We start from the raw sequence: 22,493 nt of genomic DNA, 5'->3' as shown, positions 1-22,493 counted from the left end.
TAGAAACAAACCAGATTAGAGGTGGGTAGACTCCTACCACGAAGATCTCCATGCTCCTTCAAACCTGAAGGACCATGCATCTCAGGGAGGTTAGATAAGCTACAATAAGGCATTTTTGAGACATGTCTGACAACAATCACTTGTGTCAAACTTTTTAAGTTGTAAACAAAATACAAAACAGTTGAATTGTATGTCCTTTGGATGATCCATTTGATATGATATCAGTCATTTTAAAGGCTCTATACATAGAATTGGTTGCTTAGGGCTTCCTGTAGTTCAGTAGACCCCTCAAAGCATCACGCTGACAGCCACGCAGTTGTTAGTGGGAATGATTTTACGCTTAAACGTGAACATCTTCTTCAACTCACTGCGGAATCGGTCATGTAGCCAAGCATACAGGAAAGGGTTGCAGCAAGAGGAACTCATGGCAAACCAGTGGCACAGAAGCTGAATAAGGAGGAAGTAGTGCTTGTTGATGAGGTTGATGTCAATGTCCCTGATGATGTTGAAAACGTGAATGGGAAGCCAGCAGATCCCAAAAGCTGTCACCACCAGGACAATAAGTCTAAATATCTTTCGCTTGCGCAACCTGTCAGTCTCAGCTTGGCTCTGCGTGGGGTGACCAGGAACGACTCTGTTCTTCAGCTTGACAGAAATGCAGATATAGGACAAGGATACAGCTGATAAGGGGAGGATGTAGGTAATTATCAGGGTGCTGTACGCATAGGCCAGTCTCTCTGTCTCTTTACCCACCCAAAATTCTTCACAAATTGTAAATCCTTCCTGCTGGAACTCTATGTGATAGGTATGTGCAATAGCTGGTCCAACCAAGGCACAGGAAAGAAGCCAGATCCCTCCCAAGACATAGACGCAAGTAGTAACAGATATCCTTTTCTTCAAAGGGTGGACTGTTGCATAGTATCTGAAACAAAAAAGAAATACTGTCAATCAAAGATATTACTATTTCACAATGTACCTTCTTAACAATCTTCTGAGAACCTCTGATAAGTAATGTTGTAGCCAAAGACAACGGCAGTAACCAACAGAGGTTTTTAAACCACCCACATATGCAATACAATTAAAAAATGAGTGCTACTAGTTATAATAATAATAATAATAATAATAATGTGATTATGTAAATTTTCTATATATTGTAGTAAATTAACTACATTATATATATTAATTAATAATATATAAATATTTTGTTTATTCACTTAAGAATGAGATATTTAGCAATAAACATGATTTTCTTAGGTGCCATATATGAAATATTTTGCAGTAATGTTTTTAGGAGCCAATTTAGTGAAGTGCCTAGTAAAGGCAAGCTGGCTCCACAAAGGGCCACTATGATCATACCTGGAACGCTCTGGCATTTGACCTGGTGTCTCAGGGTGAAGTGCTGCTTCCCTGAACCTCTTGGTCACTTTCTTTTTTTGGGCAGGGGAGCAGCATTTGGCCATTATGACCCCCTGCCTACTTCTCTTACTACTCCCAGCCCAGAAGGAGAGCTGTCGATAGTCCATCTGGGAAGCCCCCAGGTATAGGTGTGACACTAGCATGGATTTTAATGATGTGTGTATTTATTTATTATGAGTCATATTTCTCAACATATCTCCTTCTTATAGTGTATAATAAACACTGCATTTATCTGTTATACATTAAAGCTGCACACATGTGTACCCGTTTCTTCCATAGTTACATAGTTAGACTGATAATTAAAGATTATATCCCTGAACATTATGTTTTTCCAGGTATCCATCCAGTTGCAGTTTAAACGTCTGTACAGACTCTGATAAAACTACCTCTGCAGGCAGAGAATTCCACATCCTTATTGTCCTTACTGTAAAAAACCCTTTCCTCTGCTTTAGACTAAATCTCCTTTCTTCCAGTCTAAGCGCATGACCACGTGTCCTATGCATAGTCCTGTTTATGAACAGATTTCCACACAATGGTTTGTATTGGCCCCGAATATATTTATATACCGTATTTGCTCGATTATAAGACGAGGTTTTTTCCAGAGCAAATGCTCTGAAAAATACCCCTCGTCTTATAATCGGGGTCGTCTTCTCAGACCCCCCAAAAAATGTCTGCTGGCGCCATGCTGCTTACCGGTCGCGTGCAGCGTCTCTTCTGTTAGAAGCAGGAGGACAGGAAGCTTGCAGCGTCCTCACAGAGCTCTATCTCCCCCTCCCTCCTCTGGGGGCGGGGCCAGAGAAGTTGCTCTACAGCCGGTCCCCTGCAGAAGTCTTCGAGTGAGAGATCTGCAGTTCAGGTAAGGGGGTGGGGGAGGGTTTTTGGGTAAGTATGTGTGATTAATGTGTGTTTAATGTGTGAAGTATGTGTGATTAATGGAATGAATGAGTATTTAAATGTGTTTGTGTGTGATAGCATGGATGTGTAAGGGGGGTGGGGGTTGTAGCATGGCATAGGGAGGCTGTAATCCCACTACTATCATCCCCAGGTTCCAGCATGTACTGGCTGCCTTGGCTTGATAGGAGTGTGATTGCTGTTAGCAGTTTGATATATATCTATATCAAACTGCTAACAGCAATCACACTCCTATCAAGCCAAGGCAGCCAGTACATGCTGGGTTAAAAGGCATATCATGGGGCTGAGTGGCATATAGGGGGTTAAAATGCATTTCTGGACCTCCAGAAATGCATTTTAACCCCCTATATGCCACTCAGCCCCATGATATGCCTATATACCTCCAGAAATGCATTTTAACCCCCTATATGCCACTCAGCCCCATGATATGCCTTTTAACCCCCTATATGCCAGAGTGGCATATAGGGGTATAAGGCATATCATGGGGCAGAGTGGCAAATAGGGGGGTATAAAGCATTTCTGGGGGCAGAGTGGCATAACTGGGGGGGGCAGGTTGGCAAATAAAAGGAAATTTAAAAAATATATTTTTCTCAATCATAGCTTTTATTAAACATGAAAAAATAATTTACATGAATTAATATTTACTGGTAAAACTTTTTTTCCTATAGGTTCGTCTTATATTCAGGCTTTTTGTTTTTTTCCTAAATTAATATTTTGATTTTGGGGGGTCGTCTTATAATCGGGGTCGTCTTATAATCGAGCAAATACGGTACTGTTATCATATCCCCTCTGAGGCGCCGTTTATCTAAACTAAACAGATTTAAATTAATTAACCTTTCTTCCTAACTATAGTGCTCCATTCCTTTTATTAATTTTGTAGCCCGCCTCTGCACTTCCAGTGCTATGATATCCTTCTTTAGAATAGGTGCCCAAAATTGCACGGCATATTTAAGGTGCGGTCTTACCATTGATTTATAAGGGGGCAAAATAATATTTTTAACCCGCGAATTGATGCCCCTTTTTTTCTTGTATATCACTTGCGAGCAGATGTTATATAAAAGTAACTTTTATTTTAGCTAATGGTTTTATTTATACGTTGAATGCAGCCATTTAGTATTACTGTTTTCATGAAGGTAGCACTATTGACCCTTTACACAATACGGTATTAGCTGTGGGCTAACAGCACAACGGAAACACGGATTTGTCCCCTGTAAATGGCACAACTACTTCATTTAGAACAAATTGGAGTTTCTTTCAAATCAGATTGTGTGGGTGTCGGACCACCGGGATAATTACCCAGCTGCTACCCTGGCAGAAAAGCAAGTTGTTATTACCTTAAAACCACTTCTGTTTGCCCTGTAGTTGCAGATTTATTGAATTAGGAAGCTTTAAACACACAATAGAAAATAAATAAAAGTCATTTGAGTGAACTCTCCAAGTGCCAGCAGGGCCTGTTTCATTGTTGCATTCGTTATAGTAAATGTACTTATTTCATTAGTCTCCAAAAATACTGTATTACGTTGCTTTCTTCTCCATCAGGAATGGATCGCCGTGGGCAGCCACTTAGAGGCCATGATTAATGAATTACAAATGGTCATTTAAACCTAATGAAATGATGTTAATAATAAATTAATGAAAAACGGCAATAGGCAGAGGAGTGAACAGGAAAGCAAGATTAAAACGCACCTGAGTTGTTAGTAGGGTACCATACTAGAGCCCAAAGTATACTGCCAAGCATATTAGGCAGTAGCCTAGGTTGCCTTTTTTGGCTAATCTTGGAATTTACAGAATTGCACTGGATGCTGTGGGTATTACATATGATTAGCAGACCTCTGGGCCAGTCTGATCTCAGGGTGCGTCATCTAGCTCTATCAACCCCCCCACACACACACATATGTAGGACATTCAGTAGGACCATCTACGCTTCTTATGCATGCAATTTTTGCTCCAGTTGTTGGATGCCTTACCCAACCAATTGGAACCTCCAGTTGCAACACCATACACCCCAACATTTCCGTTGTTTAGGGGGTGTGGATACGGGGCAGACTTAACGTACCATTGTGACCAATCGGTAGACATTTATCTAACTGGGTAAGGAATTTAGAAGATGAATAATGGGCTTTATTTGCATGATTGATTTTGTAAACACATTTGCACAGATTCTGTACGTATTATTGTGACATTTAGGGCTGTATTGCGCTGTGACATCCAGCAAACATTTTGAGCTCTTGGAAACAAGAGGGTTTTATGTCCCGGCCAAGGATACAAGAGGTTATTTTACTGTTTTATTTATTTGCTGCTGCGGCCTCATTATACAAAAAAATATCAAAAATCTTATGAATTAAATGAAACTGCTATATTAAGGCAGCAGTACGCTTAAACAGAATAAAAACACAGCAGCATTATTACCCTGCCGCTGATATAAACTAAGATATCTGCAATGCTAGCTGAGACCTTGTAACAAGTAGAGCCGCATGTGTCGCTGGTAGATCATGGTCTACCGAGCTGGCTATTTACTGAACCAGGAAAATATATTCCTGGCAGCAGAGCAACAAAGCACTTCATTAATTAGAAAATAACACACCACTATGAAAAAATAGGGGTTTATATTGAACTCTTGGAAACACTTTAATATATTTCACGGATGGATAAAGGTAATCTTCTTTAAGGTTCAACTTGCTAGCCTGGCAGCACTTAAAACGCAATTTGGATATCAGTAGAATATTTTTAAAAAAATAATTCTAATATAGAGCTTTTTATAATACTGAGTTATGATTTATTTTAGTTTACCTTTATTTTAGGATTTTGCTAGAATAAAATAATAACTATACAGTTAATTTACCAGCTGGGTTTAATAAGTTTAATATGAATGAATCAGTAGTTTTTATGTGGCAATTCTAAAGAGCTTATGAGAGACAGCTCTCCCCAAACATAAACATACCCTGTTTTCATTAAGAGAAATATATATAATATATAAGTCCATGCCTCTTATAAGTACTTAAGTACCTCTCATCCCACCGGACACAGGGATTTGGGAAAAAAGGGGGTCATCACTGCCCCTTGGCTAATAGGGCATATAACTGGAGTCAGATCTGGTAAATTCAGTTAACCCTTAATTCTACGGACCACTCAACTTCTTAGTGAATAGACCCAATTGTCTATGATGCCCTTCGTGTCTCCTTCCATGATTCCTGGGCATGCAATGGAGAGGCTTTAAATGTTAGGCTGCATTGTGTTGTGACTCTACAAACATTTCCTTTCTACAATTCTAGGACTAAAGCGCCTTCTGATCTTGACCCTCCCCAGATTTGTTACCCATGATTTATGAAATCAAAGAATTTTGTCAAACATCACATATGCAATTAACACAAACACAATGACTTCCTATTGTGTTACATTTTTAAATAATCCCCTATACACACAATACATTTATACCTATGCTAATATAAAGGCACAATAAATTCTTCTTTTGGCTTCAGGACTAATAATCCCTTTTGACTTTTCACAGGTAGGATTCAGTTCCCGATCACCTCTTCAACTGTACAATCAAAAATATCAATATATAGATGAAAGAACTGCAGTGCTACTAAATGAAAAGTAAAAGGCATATTACAAATGATACATAAATTCATAATAATTCCTGGTGGGATTTAGGTAAGGCCAATTTTAAATACAAATTGAGTCGGATTACACTGTAGTTCTTTTTCATCTGATGTGAATGTTCCTACATAATACTTTAATATCTCCAGGTAGTTCTCATATTACTTTAATATCTTTTTCATCAGCAATCATATTTTAGGTTTCATTAAATCATTATGGGATTCTTTGAGACGGGCGTTGGTATGATCCATGGGTGATGGGTCATGGACATTAGACTTGTGAATATGTCATACTGCTGCTGTATTTGATGGGACAGCCTTGGATTAATTTAATGTAACGTAAAGTGACGGAAACCTTTAATAATTTAAGGCATCCAGGACTGGGTTTTGGACTGTGCCAAGAGTGCTTTGCAGCTGGACCTGTTCATATGTCAGGAGTGTTAAAATACACATGTACACCATGTGGAGTTTGAGTATGATTTAATTAGTATCTGATTAGACTGGTATGGTAGATATTAGATAATACTTCATTTATACTGGAGGAGAGCTCACTGGGCATCAACAATCGCTACTTACATCATGCTAATTTGTAGCACTACCCTCAGGGGTACAACATGCCCAGGTGATACTACATTACATCAGCTGGACTGGTTGGTGAGATCAGTGATCTCCTTCAACTGGCCCAGAAAGCTTCAGTGTGCAAGATTGGTGACTCCATTGACACAGACCTGCATAATCCATTTGTTTTGGGGCTGCTTGGCACCCAAGGAAGTATGTTGGCACAGACCCCCATGTTTAGTTAGCTGGTGCTTGGTGTCATGATTGCCAGTAGTGCACGCCACATTAGCTCTTCACTCTGAAACACCTAGCCAAGGGTTGAGCCCCAAGATAGGTGGACAGGGATTTTAATGATCCCAACAGTGAGGAGACTCATGTATAAGCAGATATAAATAAGCACTGAGTATGGGTAGCAAAGCACTGCGGGAGTTGCTGGATATCTGTGTAGATAATGCTGTAGGTAGATGCCAGGACAGATACCACAGGATGCCAGGTCAGGTATGCAGAGCAGTTAGTTAGCCTATGCCGAGTACGGTAGACTAAATGGGTAGTCAAATGAAGCCAAGGTAGCTACACAGAGCGGATAGTCAGGATAGCCAGGTATCGTACACAGATCAGGTCAGCAAGGTACAAAACCGAAAAGGCATGGCCAGGAGCCAAAACAAAACTTCAGGAACTGATTCAGCAACAACAAATAGCAGGACCACACCAGGGTACCTCTACATAGTAGTTCTGGATTTGTTAAATCTGGCGCCTAGCCTGAATTTCCCTGAGGCAGGCATTACTCATCTCCACGCTTTCCAACTGGACTGGGCAGATGATGGCCATCAGGTAAGTTCACGCTGCACAGAGACCTTGCTCCAGCTTGCAGTTAAGATGCCGGTAGCGGCTCCAAGCAGCCTTACACTTGTCTTATGAACAATTCAATGAACCTGTGTCCAGGTAGGCTTATTTTATTCATCGGTTCATTAGTTCAGCAACCTACCTGTGCTCAGGCAGTCTTATGCCTTAGAACTTGTATTCAGGCAAGCTGTATCCATAAGTGTGCCAGCTGGCGGTTATCCCTGGCAGCTACTTGTCGATACACATCTTCCGGTTTCTTTATCCTGAGTCTGTTTCTTTAATATTGCCCTGACTTTGAAATCGTGTCATCGGCTTCGCCACAGAAAGTAATTATTTTCTGGATACAGGGAACTGAATATCTTAAGTAACTTGTTTACAGCATGGAAAAAATTCACAAATGTGAGACCAGCGCCCGTGTTTTTATAAAAACAAGAGTTTAGGAAACAAATATGTTTACTTCTTTCTCTGCTCCATGCAGAGACGACTTAATGGCTCTGAGCAGTCCGCGGAGATCTATTACCTAGCAACTCATTTAAATATTACATTTACTATTTTGTTTATATTCTCACGCTCCCTTTATGACTGTTCTTCCTTTTCAAATCTGTTGCCACTCTTATGCATTCAACTCATGTGGGAGATGTGGGTAGAATTATTTTTTCGAAAAGGCTTTATCCTATTCAATTAATCAGGGACCAATTTAACATGTTGAGATAATAGGGGTTATTTATAAATAGCAATTCTGTCGCAACGTGGTAAACGAGGTACAATCACCATAGCAATCGATGAAATTTTATTCCTGCTGATTGCTCTGCTTTCTAGAGTTGTTTGATATATTTATATAACCCCCAATGCATTCACGTCAGTGTTAAATGATATCCCAATGCTATAAGTAATGTGTTGGAACCGGTAGAATTCCACATAATAGGAAGAAAACGGAAGCTGATTTTCAGGTTGTTTTACCGAGGAGCTAACAAATATGGGAAAATATAGTAGCAACCAAGCATTTTAGTTGTTGGTTTTCCTACTAAGGAAATTGGGTTATTTATAAGGAGCATTCAAGCCTGACAAAATGCAGAAATCAGGTAAAATGTACAAAGGCTTGCTCTGCACCCAAAAAATAGATCTATAGATATATAGATAAATATTTGATGTAGCAAAGAGTTAAGGACCAACAGTAACATTATAAGCCACAGACAGCTTGTATTTGATTTTATTATAATTTATTTAATAATTTTTAAAAAATATTTACACTCATGCTGTGTCCCATGTATGTCCCATATGGTAAATTGTTTTGCGGGATAGAAATTTTCAGGAAAATATAAGAGATCTCAATATGTGTAGCCTGGAGGAAAGGAGAGAAGAGGAATGGGAGGCGTGATAGAAGGAGAGACATGTATTTCAGAGGAGGAGAAATATTAGAAGAAGATGTCATGATGTAAAACTAGAGGTCAGAGGTTAATGTAATGAAGTTTTAGTTAACTGAGAGAGCGTGGTAGATAAATGGATCAGCCTTTAATCAGAAGTGGTAGAGTGGGATTAAGAGGCTCAAGAGGGCAGCCTTATCCTCTAAAAGAAATGAAAAGGGTGCAGAGTGAGCAGGACCAACCACCACCTCCCACCCTTTAATGATTATGGGGGTTTTACCACACATAATTCACAGTTTTATGTATGTTCTTTTCATACAGATAATACAACAAAGAAAATTACCCTCTCTTCAGAAATAAGAAAAAATACTCTATTACTTTAGGTTTGTCATGTTTTGGGGAATCATTAGGATCAAGTGATAAGACCGCATTCGGGTACACAATAGGCAAGGCGATGAAATGGTCATTTCTGAGGCAGCTCCATATACCTGGTGTCAACGAGTACGCATAGAAGCAAACGGAAAGGTTTCTTTGCAGCATCCCATGTCGTTGCTATGGTTCATTGCATAGGATGCCATTTTGTGCTATGCCCGTGAAGAGCCGCACAATATTACCAGTATCCCAAATGAAAGAGTTGGGAGTAATTCTTAAAGTTGAGAGAGAAAGTTCATATTTGTCTTCAACACTTTTAATGTAACAGTCGTTGTATGATGGTCCCCTGTTCCTTTTTTTGACAGTGTAATACACAGGTGCTTATTTGGTTTGCAAAATGTCTTCAGAATCCCTTCATCCCTGCAGTACAGATAGGCATTAACGTGTACAGAGAGCCAACGAAAGCTGCAATTTGATTTATCAAGTGGACCTCAGCTGTCTACAAAGCTAACCAACAGCACATTGTTCCTATAATGACTTTCGCTGCCTGCGCTGAGATAGGAGCCGGTGGAATATTTGATAAGCAGTCCTCCTCCTGTGCACTTTTGATATAGTCTGTTCAGAGAGACCTCAGAGCTCACATCTTAGAAGTGAGCAGAATATATGATTGAGAGGCGGTGAGAAGTAACACAGGTTAATGAAAATGTGCAAGGACCGCTGACCGTACTCCGTCAGAAGGCCGTGTCTGTCTGCTCATTAATTCATAGCTGCTTAATCTCACCTGATTTATTAATGAAGGGGTCCTAAGCACATCCCAAAACTCCTTAGATTTCAAATCTAACTGCAAGGGGAGATCGGCTGTAAACCAGACACAAACAGAATCTTTAATTGGATTTTCAAACATTCATGCATATTTACAGGAATGCTGCCATCAACTACAACCGCTTCCAGCCAAATGCAAACTAGGATTTTGTTGCGTCACATAATCTCTTGTCGATCAAATGGCATGGTTTGTGGCACTTTTCAACAATGGGATTGGCGCATGTTATCTTGTGGAAAAGAGGCATCCAAACACAGCATTTGACAACAGATAAGGTCCGCTAGGCTGTTCTAATCCGCACATTTTTCTGCCTGGTGGACATAACTGGAAACCTCTGTGGATCGGCAACCATGAGGCTTTGCGAAAGTGGAGATAGCTCCAAACTGCCTCAAGGTGGGCTTTACTCTCCAACCCTGTACGCTAATATGAAATCCTAAAATCTTCATGCTGTTTTATGTTTATGCCTGTCCCTCTTTTACTTTTTCACCATAGTGAAATGTTATAGTGACCTCCGCGACTTCCCCTGGAAGACTATTTTAAATGCTTACCACCCTATTCTGGCCTAATGTATCCATACATTCTCATGTTCTAATATCTGGGAACACACTCAATGACTCCATAGGTCCACTTATCAGCCATACTTCATTTAACGACCATTGAATTTCTTCATGATGCAGAAATATCCTGTAAATAATCCGTAATAATACAATTTGTTTCAGTGGAGCATTGTGTTCGAATACATTATGTAATTTTATTTTACAGCATATGTTCTAAATATGTTCCATACTGAAACCGGATTCGGTGTGTCTTTGCTCAAACTGATGTGCGATGAAACAGAAAAGCAGTGTTTTGAAAAGTCGGTAGTAACTTTTTTTTTTTCTTTACAGAATAATCAATATATTTCTGTCACAGACTGTGTTGAAAACATCCCCTTTGTAGTTAACAGCTGCTGGCCGCCAGAAACAAATCAATTTCTACAGATCTCTAAGGTTGCTCAGATCAGAAAGTGCTCGGTGATCACACTTTATTTACACTACCTGCAGCATGTAGCACATTACTTTTCTAAAAAGATTCTTCCTCTTTCGGTGGGACGTGACCCACGCACTGCCTGCCGCTGCTTATGTACTATCAGAAAACAAATGGCGGAAAGCAAGAATGTCCTTGACTTGATGTCCAAAACACATATTAAAGTAAGGCTTGTCAGAACTATTATCTAATCATTACCAATAGACAATAAAAAGTCACATATTTATAGCTTAAAATATTGCTTAAAGTTTTCTTTATTTTCTCCATGAAAACAGCCCTGTTAGCAGACACCGTAAAATCTAAGGGATCCTCCGGAAAAGCGTAAAATGTTAAAGAAGTGTGCCCACCTTGTCCATACTGACAAGGTGTGCAGCATATAGGTAATTGCCCCATGTGTGAAGCAGCAAAATACACAGTCACGCATTAAGGCCACACAGAAAACTGCATCCTGAGGGATAGAATCTAAATGCATTCCCCTCAAACCTATCCACCTGACCTGTGATGTGATTTAAAAAATCCTGCTCCCAACTTTTCTGTCAGCTGCCTGTTTCTCAGCCTAATAAAAACAAGAATAGCCAACGACACAAAAATGCAAAAGGGAAAGGAACCATCTCAATCTCTTGCCAGATGACCTATAAAACCTCAACAAGCCCTGGCCCTAAGATATCCCACCTTACCACTGATAATTTCCATTGACTCCATCATATGTGAACAAACTCCATGAAGCCTAAAAGCAAAAACAAGACCAATGTCCCAAACAGGAGATGGGACCTAAGATACAATATGAAACATGAAGACCACCATCAGCCGATCTTCTTAGTCATTAATCTATGGAGTTCCCAGTGAGCCAACTTCCAAAGCTGCTCCAACACAGAAAGAATGAAGCAAATCTGCAGCTGTGCATCACAGCCTACCCAATTGATCACTTTTGGACCTATGAAATAATAAATGAACCAAAGCCCCCTCTATTTTGTATCCCAGACCTGTAGACACAACTAACTCTATAGAAGCCATACTAATTTACAAATTCACATTGCACCAAAAAAAGGCAAAACTAAGGCAAACCTTAAAAACACTATTAAAATCAGAAGTACATACTTCAAAACCTCATAAACCTCTCAACAAAGTAATCCATGACCCTGTAAATTGATAGGAGAGAGGCCAGAATTGGATCGCATTGCATCCCTTGTAGAGAAAAAAAAATATCATTCCCCAAAACATTATTGCTGAGTGAAGTAAATTATTTACAGGGCTGTTGCTAAGAAATGTGGGTGCGATTCTGAATCTATTCACTCACCAACCCTTTAGAAGTATTTTACATATTTTATACATAAATAAGTAATCAGTATAAACAAGTTTCAAGTAACAGAAAGTAGTAAGGAAATAGTTTAGAAAAAAAGTTGCCACAATAAAGCACATATTATAGGTTAGCTAATTAATGCAATTATCCCCTCTTCATAGAGAAGAAAAAGAAGAACTTTGCCTTGAAACCTACTATTTATTTGAATATGTTTTTGTGCATTCAAGGGTCGCAGCTAGATGAAACTATAAATGTGTTCAGTTTCTATGGAAACACATAGTAGAGAAGACTCAAGTTCCGCTTTTCACAGTTGCAGCGGCCATGCCTTTCTTCATGTTACAAGAACTGGGATTTTAGTTCCCTTGAACCTTAGTCTTACCGCACTTTGTACTACTGTCCAAAATCAGCATTATTTCCCGCAGTTTGTCATTTCATATTTCGTCGGGCAATCAAGTTATGTTCAACTTCTTATTTTTTGTATTGCTCATATGCAAAAAACATGAAATAAAAGTAAGTATTAAAAAAGAGAGGTGCATGCCTTAAGTGAAAAGTAGGTAACCATGGCTATTTTTAGTACCCCATAAAATTGCACTCTATGAAAATGCTTATTGTATGTTTCGATTGGTTTAAATAATTGTGCATATATATATATATATATATATATATATATATATAGCTATAATGACACCTAGACACATCTAACCTATTTTTCTTGTGTATTTTGTGCCAGTAGATAGGTATCATACATGCACAGATACCAAAAATATGGAATATCAGGGGAAACACATTGTAATGTATGTATATTTGTGCTAGAGCATTTTGTTGGAAATCCAGACCAGGGTACTGATAACACTGTCAATTGTGTGAGACAATCCTGAGAGCAAAATTTGTGTCCCATTGATAGGATGTCCTAACCTGTGTTTCCATGAGTGTTCTGGTTACAGCACTTGTGAAATACCTGTGTCCTAGTAACACAGTCATGACACATATGCACGTTGGGTAGACTCTATGTGTTGCCTAAGCTGAGCATGATGTGCATATCTGGGAACTTCTGGCCTCCGGCAACCTGGAGCCTTCCCTTGCAGGACACGGCCAGGACTGCCCACTGACGTTGGTGGGAGGTCCCGCTGATGCTAGATTGCATTATCTGAATTAAATTTTATCTAAAATGTTTCCACTGTGGTCTGAAGGAGAACTGGTATTCTAGAACCAGAGGTAAACTTATCTCAAATGATAAAACCTAGAACTGATCAGTAATAAGTCTATTGTAAAGCCTGTAGCAGCCTTTTGATAAATATGTTGTTTACCTTTTTATAACTCCAATACCCTTTGTCATGTAATAATAATATATTATCTCTATAATTAGACAGACTTGGGTAACGCAGTAATGCAGTATGCCATCACATTGTTTTCAAATGGAAGAGCTCAGTAAATACTTTTCAAAGCTAACCTAATAGCAAAACACCCACCTGTCTTCAAAGCAAAATACACTGTTGAATGTAATTGATTTATAACCAGTGTCACGTGTCAACCCCTAGAGGCAATTTTACTGGCATTATACTGTTATTAGCCGTTTAGGTTAAAAAAACATTTGGTTGTATGTATACATTGTTGCAAATGTTAGGTAACTGATACAGAACCCGTGGCTGGCGACACTATTATGTACAGAAGCATGGATACCATGTCGATTTGGCCCCTCAGAGTGGTTTTCCTTTTATTTTGAACCGAAAGGCAATTTCTAGGACATTTAAGTTTTGCAATGAGCAGAAACCAAATTCAGGGTCAGACTGGAATATATTTGTCCCGATCTGTATTTATTCTGGGACAATTGAGCTACAGCTGATAAGGCGGTCAAGGTGAAAATTCTTCATACTCTTACTCAGGGTTGTTTGGTACCCTCCAGTTTATTCCCCAAATGTTCACAATTTTTTGATATATAACAATTATCATCCCATCCAATGTGTCTGCATTACTGCGGGTTTTATTATCTAGTTTATAATGTTGTGGAGCCCTGTTTATTTATTCCCATTTACCCATTTTCTTTGTTATGATTTTAAAACATGATCAGCCTACGAACTGTATAGTAGCTTAGCTAGTGGCTCTTAATGCAAAGTACTGTGACCCAAACCCTCCATGTAATGTGCAGGCTTATAACTTATTGAGCAATGTATGTTATCTTGTCCATTTCCCACATGTTGCCAGCCTCCAGCGTTCAAGCATGGCCTCTTGTCCTATCTTGTGTCTTTCATTAAAACATGCCACTTACATTTTGACCTTTGTTGATTTCAAATAAGGATAACCTGCCTGGGGCATGCCACAGAAATGGAAATTGGAGGATGAATTAATATGTCCCTCCAGCAATAGAAACCTGGCATTCTAGCTGCTAATTAGCTTGCACTGGACAGAGATGCCCAGAGAGGACATTTCTGAGGCTGAGAACAAACAGGATCGTCTATGATTTATTTCACTGGCAGGTCAGTTCAAGATGAACTTGGAGCAATAACAAAAGAAAAAATGATTGTGATCGTGGTCGAGGTTTAGCTTATTATAGTTTTATTTTTATAAAATGTCGTGACAGCCTCTCACCAAGGCCCGCTTTCGGGGGGCACTTAAGTGGTTGTGATGAAATAGTACATCTGGTTACATAACTCGTGTGTTAGTATGATGTTTTTCCTTCAACACAATGACAGAATTCTTCTGATTGAAAAAGCACAACTGCCTACCCTCATTATATACCACACTAAACTTCCTACATAGAAACATTTTATTCCACATAAGCTACAGTAGGTTTTTTTCCCAGATGCATATCTGACAGGGTAGTTTGTGGGAGAGTTGTCTTTTCAACTCCTTCACTTGACTCTTCTTGAAGGGCCAACACTTGTAAATTCAACAGGTGAGGAGGTTAAGAACAATCTCACTAATCTAACCATGCATAAACGTTCTGTGTTTAGGCCTTTGTAAGTATCAGGGGCGTAACTAGAAAACACATTGCCCCGGTGCGAAAATTGTCCCAGGGCCCACGACTTCACCAAGCCACATGTCCCACAGTGCCCCCAAACAGCTTTTTCTGCAAACAACTTTTCAGTCCCCCAAACAGCCTGGCTGTGCCATATTTTTCCCCAAACTGCCTTTCTGGGCCCCTGCTCACACTACTAACCTGCAGTAGTGCTGTGATCCAGCATGCAGGAAGTGGATGTAATGTCACTTCCTGCATGCTGTATAAGCCAGACACAGCGTGCAGGAAGAGAGTGTAAGAGATCACCCAATTCCGAGCATACAAGAGGCCCATGTGTAAAGTGGATATAGAGGCTAAAATGTGTTCATTGTTGGCCCTATTTGTACATATCTACAAAGGATCCCATAATGTGGTGGTAGCACCACAAGATTTCTGTGGGAAAAGAGCTCAAAATAAACCAGTGTATTGCACTCTTAAAAATGTTCTATGGTGACCAAGTGTCAGGAGGCTCTTCATATAACACTGTAACCTCTGCTTGCCATAGTGTCCATGTTATAGGCTAGGAAATATGTCCTTAATTATTAAGCAGAATCTGTTTATGGATCCATCCTGTCCTATCGAAATGCGAAGGATGTATCATCTAATTTTGTAAGCACTCCATGTCTTGAAAGCTTTCAGTAACAATACGTAGAAATGAATGTGAATTGTATTGAGTCTTTATTCTAAGAAATAGAATATTTTCTTTGTAATAAGTTTTTTTCTTCAGCAAATTTGCCATTTATCTATCACAGCATGCTGATACACAACTATACAATACTAGTTTACAGAATGTGCAGAAAACTAATGGAAGAAGTTTTCAACCAAAAGCTAACAGTCTTCACTCTCTACAAGGTCAGAAAGAATGCCTACCATTTCAGTAAAAAAAAAAACAATAAAAAGCCTGCCCACACCTGACAAATACCCCCTAGGACCTTAATCTAGCAGTGTCTCGTCTTTCTTGCACTATATGTCCTGTGCGCCAGGACATGATGTCCTACCGAGGTCCCTCCAAAATTACGAGTACCATGGGTGAAAAGTGGCTAGGAACAAACCCTCATAGTACAAATGGGCTGGTTGCAACAGAGATCTCCCAGATCTCCAACCAGACCATTGAGCAGCAGCATAACAAAAAACCAGATTGCCCAGTAGGGTGATCTGCTCCTGGTATTGTGGCCCTGGGGCTGCTTCATCCTGAACCTTCTGCCCTGCTAGGGATGTAATGGAAGCTGGATAGGCTTGTATTTTATATTTTATTACCTTATGGATGACATTTCTTTGAATGTCTTCTGGGTTTGTTTTATAATTTCTTTGTTTCTTTTTATTTATATGCCAGGGCATTTGGGCTCATGTATAGTACTTAAGAACACAAAATATAGAATTCTGTGCCTATTCCATTAACACTTGAAAAACTTTGCTGGTAATAATAGTTATTATAAGCCCCTTTAGCTAATAGAACAAAATTACCTACTTTATTAATGCTTCCTGATAATAGAAGATACTCCTACATTAACAGAGCCTTGTGTAGTATATCTCAATTAAATCGTGGATCTAATCTATTCACACTATGTTTTATTTTATTTAAGCTTGTGACTAGCACAGCCTAATTGAGTAAATTTAATTTGTTTCTAATTGCAAGGCAGGGAACATGGAGATTAAATTATGTTTCATTAAGTTCTTCTCGGTGTGACACATTTTCAGGTCCAAACAGTACGGTGGTGACTGTGTGTACTTCACAATACATCACACAATTCGCATTGTAGCTTATTATTAAATAAACAACAAAAGTCCGTTTTATACAGGACTTTTGTGAGTCTGGTCCTTACTCATAACCAAACCTTAAACCCTACAGCCAGCCATGTTTTTTTTATTCTTTTCAGTTATTTCTGACTCGTTTTGTCTATTTTTTTGTCATATTTAATGCAATGGTGCAATGAAACACTGTTAATGTGTGACTCTTTGGTTTAATCATCTTTTTATTCAACTCTACACAATAAAGGATTCTTGGCGCACAAACCTGGAGCGCATGGAACACAGCTGCATGTTATAATCTACATAACAGGGGGAAATTAATTTATTGAATCTATCTATAGTGTAATTATTTTGAGACATTTGATTTAAAACAACACCACTGTTCCTTCATTCCACCGTTATTATGGCTGCCTGAACTAATTAACAACCAACTTAATGATAATGAGCGATAACTGAATAGGGAGCAATAATTATTCAGGCCACTGGAAAAGTTAGTGAACATGGTTGCTCGCGTGATATACTTTTAATGTGGAGTTTTATTACTTTTATATTACATGTTTTGTTATCAGTAAACAAACCCAGTGATGTCACCATTACATCATCAGGGGTACTCTTTAATTACAAGAGGCACTTACAAATACGCCAAAGGGGATGTGTAGTAGTGTTGCATTCCTCTCTTTTGAATGTAACTTTTGTGTAAAAAAAGTTGAAAATGTAAAAAGACACCTCATCTCCCTTGGAAAAAGGGGGTGTCGCATATATTGTTATGCACTTTTTATGTTGCTTAACACCAGGCCCGGACTGGCCATCAGGCACACCGGGCATTTCCCCGGTGGGCCGGGTGGCCCAGGGCCAGATTGACGGAGGGGCTGATGGAGCTGCAGCTCCAGGCCCCTACCTTAAAATAGGCCCAGTCAGGACCGAACTGACTGGGCCTATGCGGCCTCTACGGCCGCATTAACGCAGGGCATAAGGGGCATCTGCCCCATAAGCCCGCAGCAGCTGCGACCGGGTCTGCCACTCTAGGAGGCCGGGCAGCCCCCACCAGGGCCGGCCTTAGGGGTGTGCGGCCGCACAGGGCTTAAATTAAAACATCAGGGTTTTTTTTGTTTTACTTTATTTAACATCCTCCATGTTAAATAAAGGTTTTTTTTAACTTTATTTAACATGGAGGATGTTAAATAAAGTAAAAAAGCAAAACAATGTTTTAATTTAAGCTCTGTGCAGCCGCAGACCCCTTCGGCCGGCCCTGGTTGGGGCTGCCCGGCCCCCTAGAGTGGCGGGCCCGGTCGCAGTTGCTGCTTACTCCGGCAACAAGGTAAGTAGGGTGAGGGAGGGGGGTCAGTGAGAAGGGGGAGAGGGGTTAGATAGTGAGAAAGGGGGAGAGAGGATAGATAGTGAAAAAGGGGGAGAGGGGGTACATAGTGATAAGGGGGAACATAGTAAGAAGGGGAGGGGTAGATGGGGAGAGGGGGTAGCGTGAATGCGTATGAGAATGAATGAATAAATGTGTGGATGAATTGTGTGAATGCGGATGAGAATTAATGAATTCACGTGTGGATGAATTGCTTGAATGATTTGTGAGACTGCATTAATGAATATGTGTTAATGACTTGTGTGAATAAGTGAGTAAGTGTTTGTGTCTGTCATGAATGTTTAAGTGATTTTGGGAAATGCAAAGACGGTACATGAAGGGTGGGCTTTAACAATAAATAAATAAATAAAAATGTGCTGCTCAGTCTTAAATGCCCAGGCCTATTTTTTGTCCCAGTCTGGGCCTGCTTAACACAATTTATGTTTTGTCTTTTGCACTGTTACCTATTCTGTGTTTGAATTCATAAGCAAAATTGCAAAGTGTGTGCAAAAAGTGAATACCTTTTGTAAACAGCACCGAACACTAGATATATTATACTTGAGAGGTTAATTTATTTGACTGGTTTGTTGAGGCAATCCTTCAGCTCATAACTGCCTCATTAAGGACCAGTGAGTCGTACCTGGGATTTTATTAGTTTAGGCACGCATATGCCTTCATGGATCCCATTATAACACCGAGGTACCATGTTATTATCTGTCAAGTAGCCAATTAGTACAATCTGCCTGCTGTGTCTTCAGGGGCCAGTTCAAAGAAACTCAAATATAAATACAAATATATCTAGAGTAGTCAAGATCAAATATTTTGTTTGTTATACTGTTTATAAGGAGAAGTTTTAATGCAATGGGGTAAAATGGGTAAATGTCTTTACTACTTTGTGCTGCGTGTTTCACCTGCTATGTTCATTTTACATCCCTATATTTAAATTACCTGCTTTTTTTTCTTTCTTCTGATAACTTGATGGTGCTGGTGGTCAATTGCTGGTCTAGTGTCCATAACTGGACCGTTATAAAGATTGACAAGATTGTTTGGTTCTGTTTGGGTGGGGTTTTTTTTTGGCTCCTTTTGTTTGAACTTTGCAGGATTCATATATGTATGTATGTAAGCATGTATGTGTACTTGTGTGTGTGAGCATGGATGTATACGTGTGTGTGTGTATGAAAATGGATGCGTAATTGTGTAAGTGAGGTGGAGTGTTTGTTACTGTATGAGTAAGTGTGTAATTTGTGTACGTATGTTTCAATATGGTATATGTTGGAAGTGGGGGCAAGGGGCAATGATGGCACAGACTAGCTGTTGAAGTTGGGGGGGGATTTTTTGCACCAGCGCCCGTGGTTCCTAGTTATGTCCATTTTAACCAGACTTCACAGACTTCAGTTGATTCTCTGTTAAGTTGCTCCCCACACTGCATCAAATTTCTAAAAACCTAAAACATTTTGGTATTTTATGACAATTAAACATGGGCTATTACTACTGGTCTACCTATTACTCTTTCTAGTGACAACACCATAAGAAAACATATTTTTGTATCAATTCTGTTTGCCATAATCTAAATGAAACCGCTCACGCGAGGTCAGCTTTATGCTAATAATTCTTGTTTATGTATTGGCTACTGAAGTAGAAACACAAATCCATTCTGTTCTGTTTGCAGACATTTGCTCTGGGTTTCCCGTGTAGCTCAGGTGTTGGTCTGACAAGTATTGCAATAATGTGCCATCTGCTGCGAATTATTTACACCACGTCTCACTAGAACAGCTATCTCTGGAGTGTTTTATCCAATCTGTGAGAGCAAATGCCAAGGGACTGTGAACTAAACACTATATTCCCGATGCATACATCATTTGGCTTTGCTGTCTGCTACATTATTTCCTTTGACAAAGTATTCTCTCTCTAGCAGAAAAGACACAAACACACTGTGTTGTATATACTTTTTCTGTGCAAATACCACTTGAAAATCCATCGTTTTAAACAAATTACTGTCACAAAGTGACCTCCCGTTGAAGAGAGAACACAACACATTGTACATAGCATCAGCATCACTAAACCTATATTAAATCATTAAGAGCAATTATCTTTGATTGACTGATTTTGTATTCTAAAGAGAGAACTATTAGTAGACCTACTACTGAGCTAGTAAGATGTCTGTTTAAACGAATAGAAAGAACTACTGTATACTGTATTTTATATGATAAAATTACAGATAAAAATGCATCTTTATAGACCTCATCTACCCTATACATATGGATTGAAAGTAGGTTACTGGCTTTACATGAACTGAGCAATACAGGCTGAATTACAGAAGGGGGCTTTTTTAAAGAATAATTTCCTGAACTTGGCCCCTGGCTGTTTTCTGTGTTTGTCTTCACCGAGACGTGAAGCTTCCGTCACAGAACTTTTCTCTGTTGTCTCCACAACTGGGGACAGTTACAAAGAATAATGGAAGTTACATCTTGGGATGTAACACTCCAGGTTTCACGAATAGTCTACCGGTGAAGCCTTACTTATCCAGGTCAGTTTCTTGTTTCTCCAGCAGCATTTGCCCATGTTTACTCCCTGCCCCCCCACCTACTCTCCACCTATTCAAGGCTTTGGCTCCACACCACTGGTTGGTCCAGCCTCCACAGATGGCTACCCGAGGCCCCTCATGGAAAGGGAGAGCTCTCTGTAGCCTGTCCTGGGAAATTCCCGGGTATGTTGATAACCTACTTTCTAGTGATGACCTTCATATAAGCAATCTAGGTGACTGCATATAGCACTAAGCAGGTTTCAGCAGGTAACCACTCTGTCTAGATGTTTCTTTCTATTTAAGAGATCACCTAAAACACTGTTTGTCCAGGGCACTGGGAGCACTAGGGCTCGGGGTGTATGATTAGCTGGAGCCCAGGCACAACCAATTGTGCATTTTTCTGAAACAATAGCTAGATTTTAGATACACCAGCAACATACAGTTGATATATTTTTGAATTGTATAATATATTGTAACAGAGCTCTTGTTTTTTTGAAAACCTTGGCTTTTCTCTGGCCACACCAATCTCTAAACATGCTGGTCAGGAATCCTTGGTTAGTCTGATCATTATGTTTAATTAATATGTATAGAGAGATACAACATTTGCCTTAAACTATAGAGAAGAAACTTTATAACCTTTCAACAGACGAATGAAGCGACCTGTGGAACAGAGCTGTTTTTCATGGTGGCATTTTGACCTATAGTGTCTGCAGAAGCTCATCTTTATTCCCTGTCTTGGCAATTATAAAATTAATTATTCATTTAGGGTTTACAGACAAATAATTTTCGATTTCTGAATTTATTATTTCCTCTTCCCCAAAGTAATTTGTATTCAACATCTGTTGTGATATTCGGGAGGCGATAGGTAATGATACCCTTCAAGGCATCTTAATGCTCTGGTGCTAGCTGATTCCTGCTGGGATAACGGAGCTTGCCGCTGGCGTGCCCACCATCACTACTCCTGCGAGCCGGATTGGAGCAGCGGGAGCCCAGGGGCGCTCATGACATCATATGTATGTGTATATATATATATGTCACGGGGTCAGGGAGAGAGGAAGGATCCTACTATGCAGATAAGCACTGTAGAGAAGTCCAGTATACAGTCCGTAATCAAAAGGGCAAAGGCAGGCAGCGAGGTCAAACGTGTCCGAGGTCGAGGCAGGCAGAATAGGAGCAAAACGGGTAAACAGATCCGAGGTCGTAGGCAGGTAGCGAGAATCGTAGTCAAAAACAGGCAAAGGTCGGTACACAAGGAATTCAAGATAATATAACGCAATCAGCACACCCAAAAAGTATTACACTTTGAACGGGTGAAGACAGGAGAGAAAAGTGGCGTTTAAATAGGTGAGTGATTGCAAACAGCTGTGTAGCGTACGCTACGTACGTTGCGTACGTCGCGTACGCTGCACAGGCTGAGTACACTGCATAGATTGCGCACGCTGCGTAGACTGCGCACGCTGCGTAGATTGCGTACGCCGCGTACGCAGTGCACGCAGCGGTACGCCCGATGCGGACCTGCGCCGCGTCATAACCGCGTCCCCTTCGGTACGCGAGGGAGACGCACCGACGCGCCCACGGCAAGCAGACGCGGTCCCAGCAGAGGTGGAAGATGCGGGACCGCGACACCGCCGTGTGCGCACGGCGGGAACCGCAGCGATGGA

The 22,493-nt window shown here is 40.0% G+C and overlaps 1 protein-coding gene across 1 annotated transcript in view; it reads right to left on the bottom strand.

The window, feature by feature from the left end:
* Window positions 1–288: 288 nt before the first annotated feature.
* PRLHR (prolactin releasing hormone receptor) overlaps window positions 289–22,493 on the bottom strand; it is a 28,653-nt gene continuing 6,448 nt past the window's right edge. The window contains exon 2 of the mRNA XM_053464276.1: window positions 289–922. Coding sequence (XP_053320251.1) covers window positions 289–922 — 634 coding nt within the window. The remainder of the gene's footprint in view (window positions 923–22,493) is intronic.

Source organism: Spea bombifrons, chromosome 4 (genome assembly GCF_027358695.1).
Source record: "Spea bombifrons isolate aSpeBom1 chromosome 4, aSpeBom1.2.pri, whole genome shotgun sequence".
Classification (NCBI taxonomy): domain Eukaryota; kingdom Metazoa; phylum Chordata; class Amphibia; order Anura; family Pelobatidae; genus Spea; species Spea bombifrons.
Note: the sequence above shows the minus strand (reverse complement) of the source record. Positions and strands in the feature narration are given on the sequence as shown.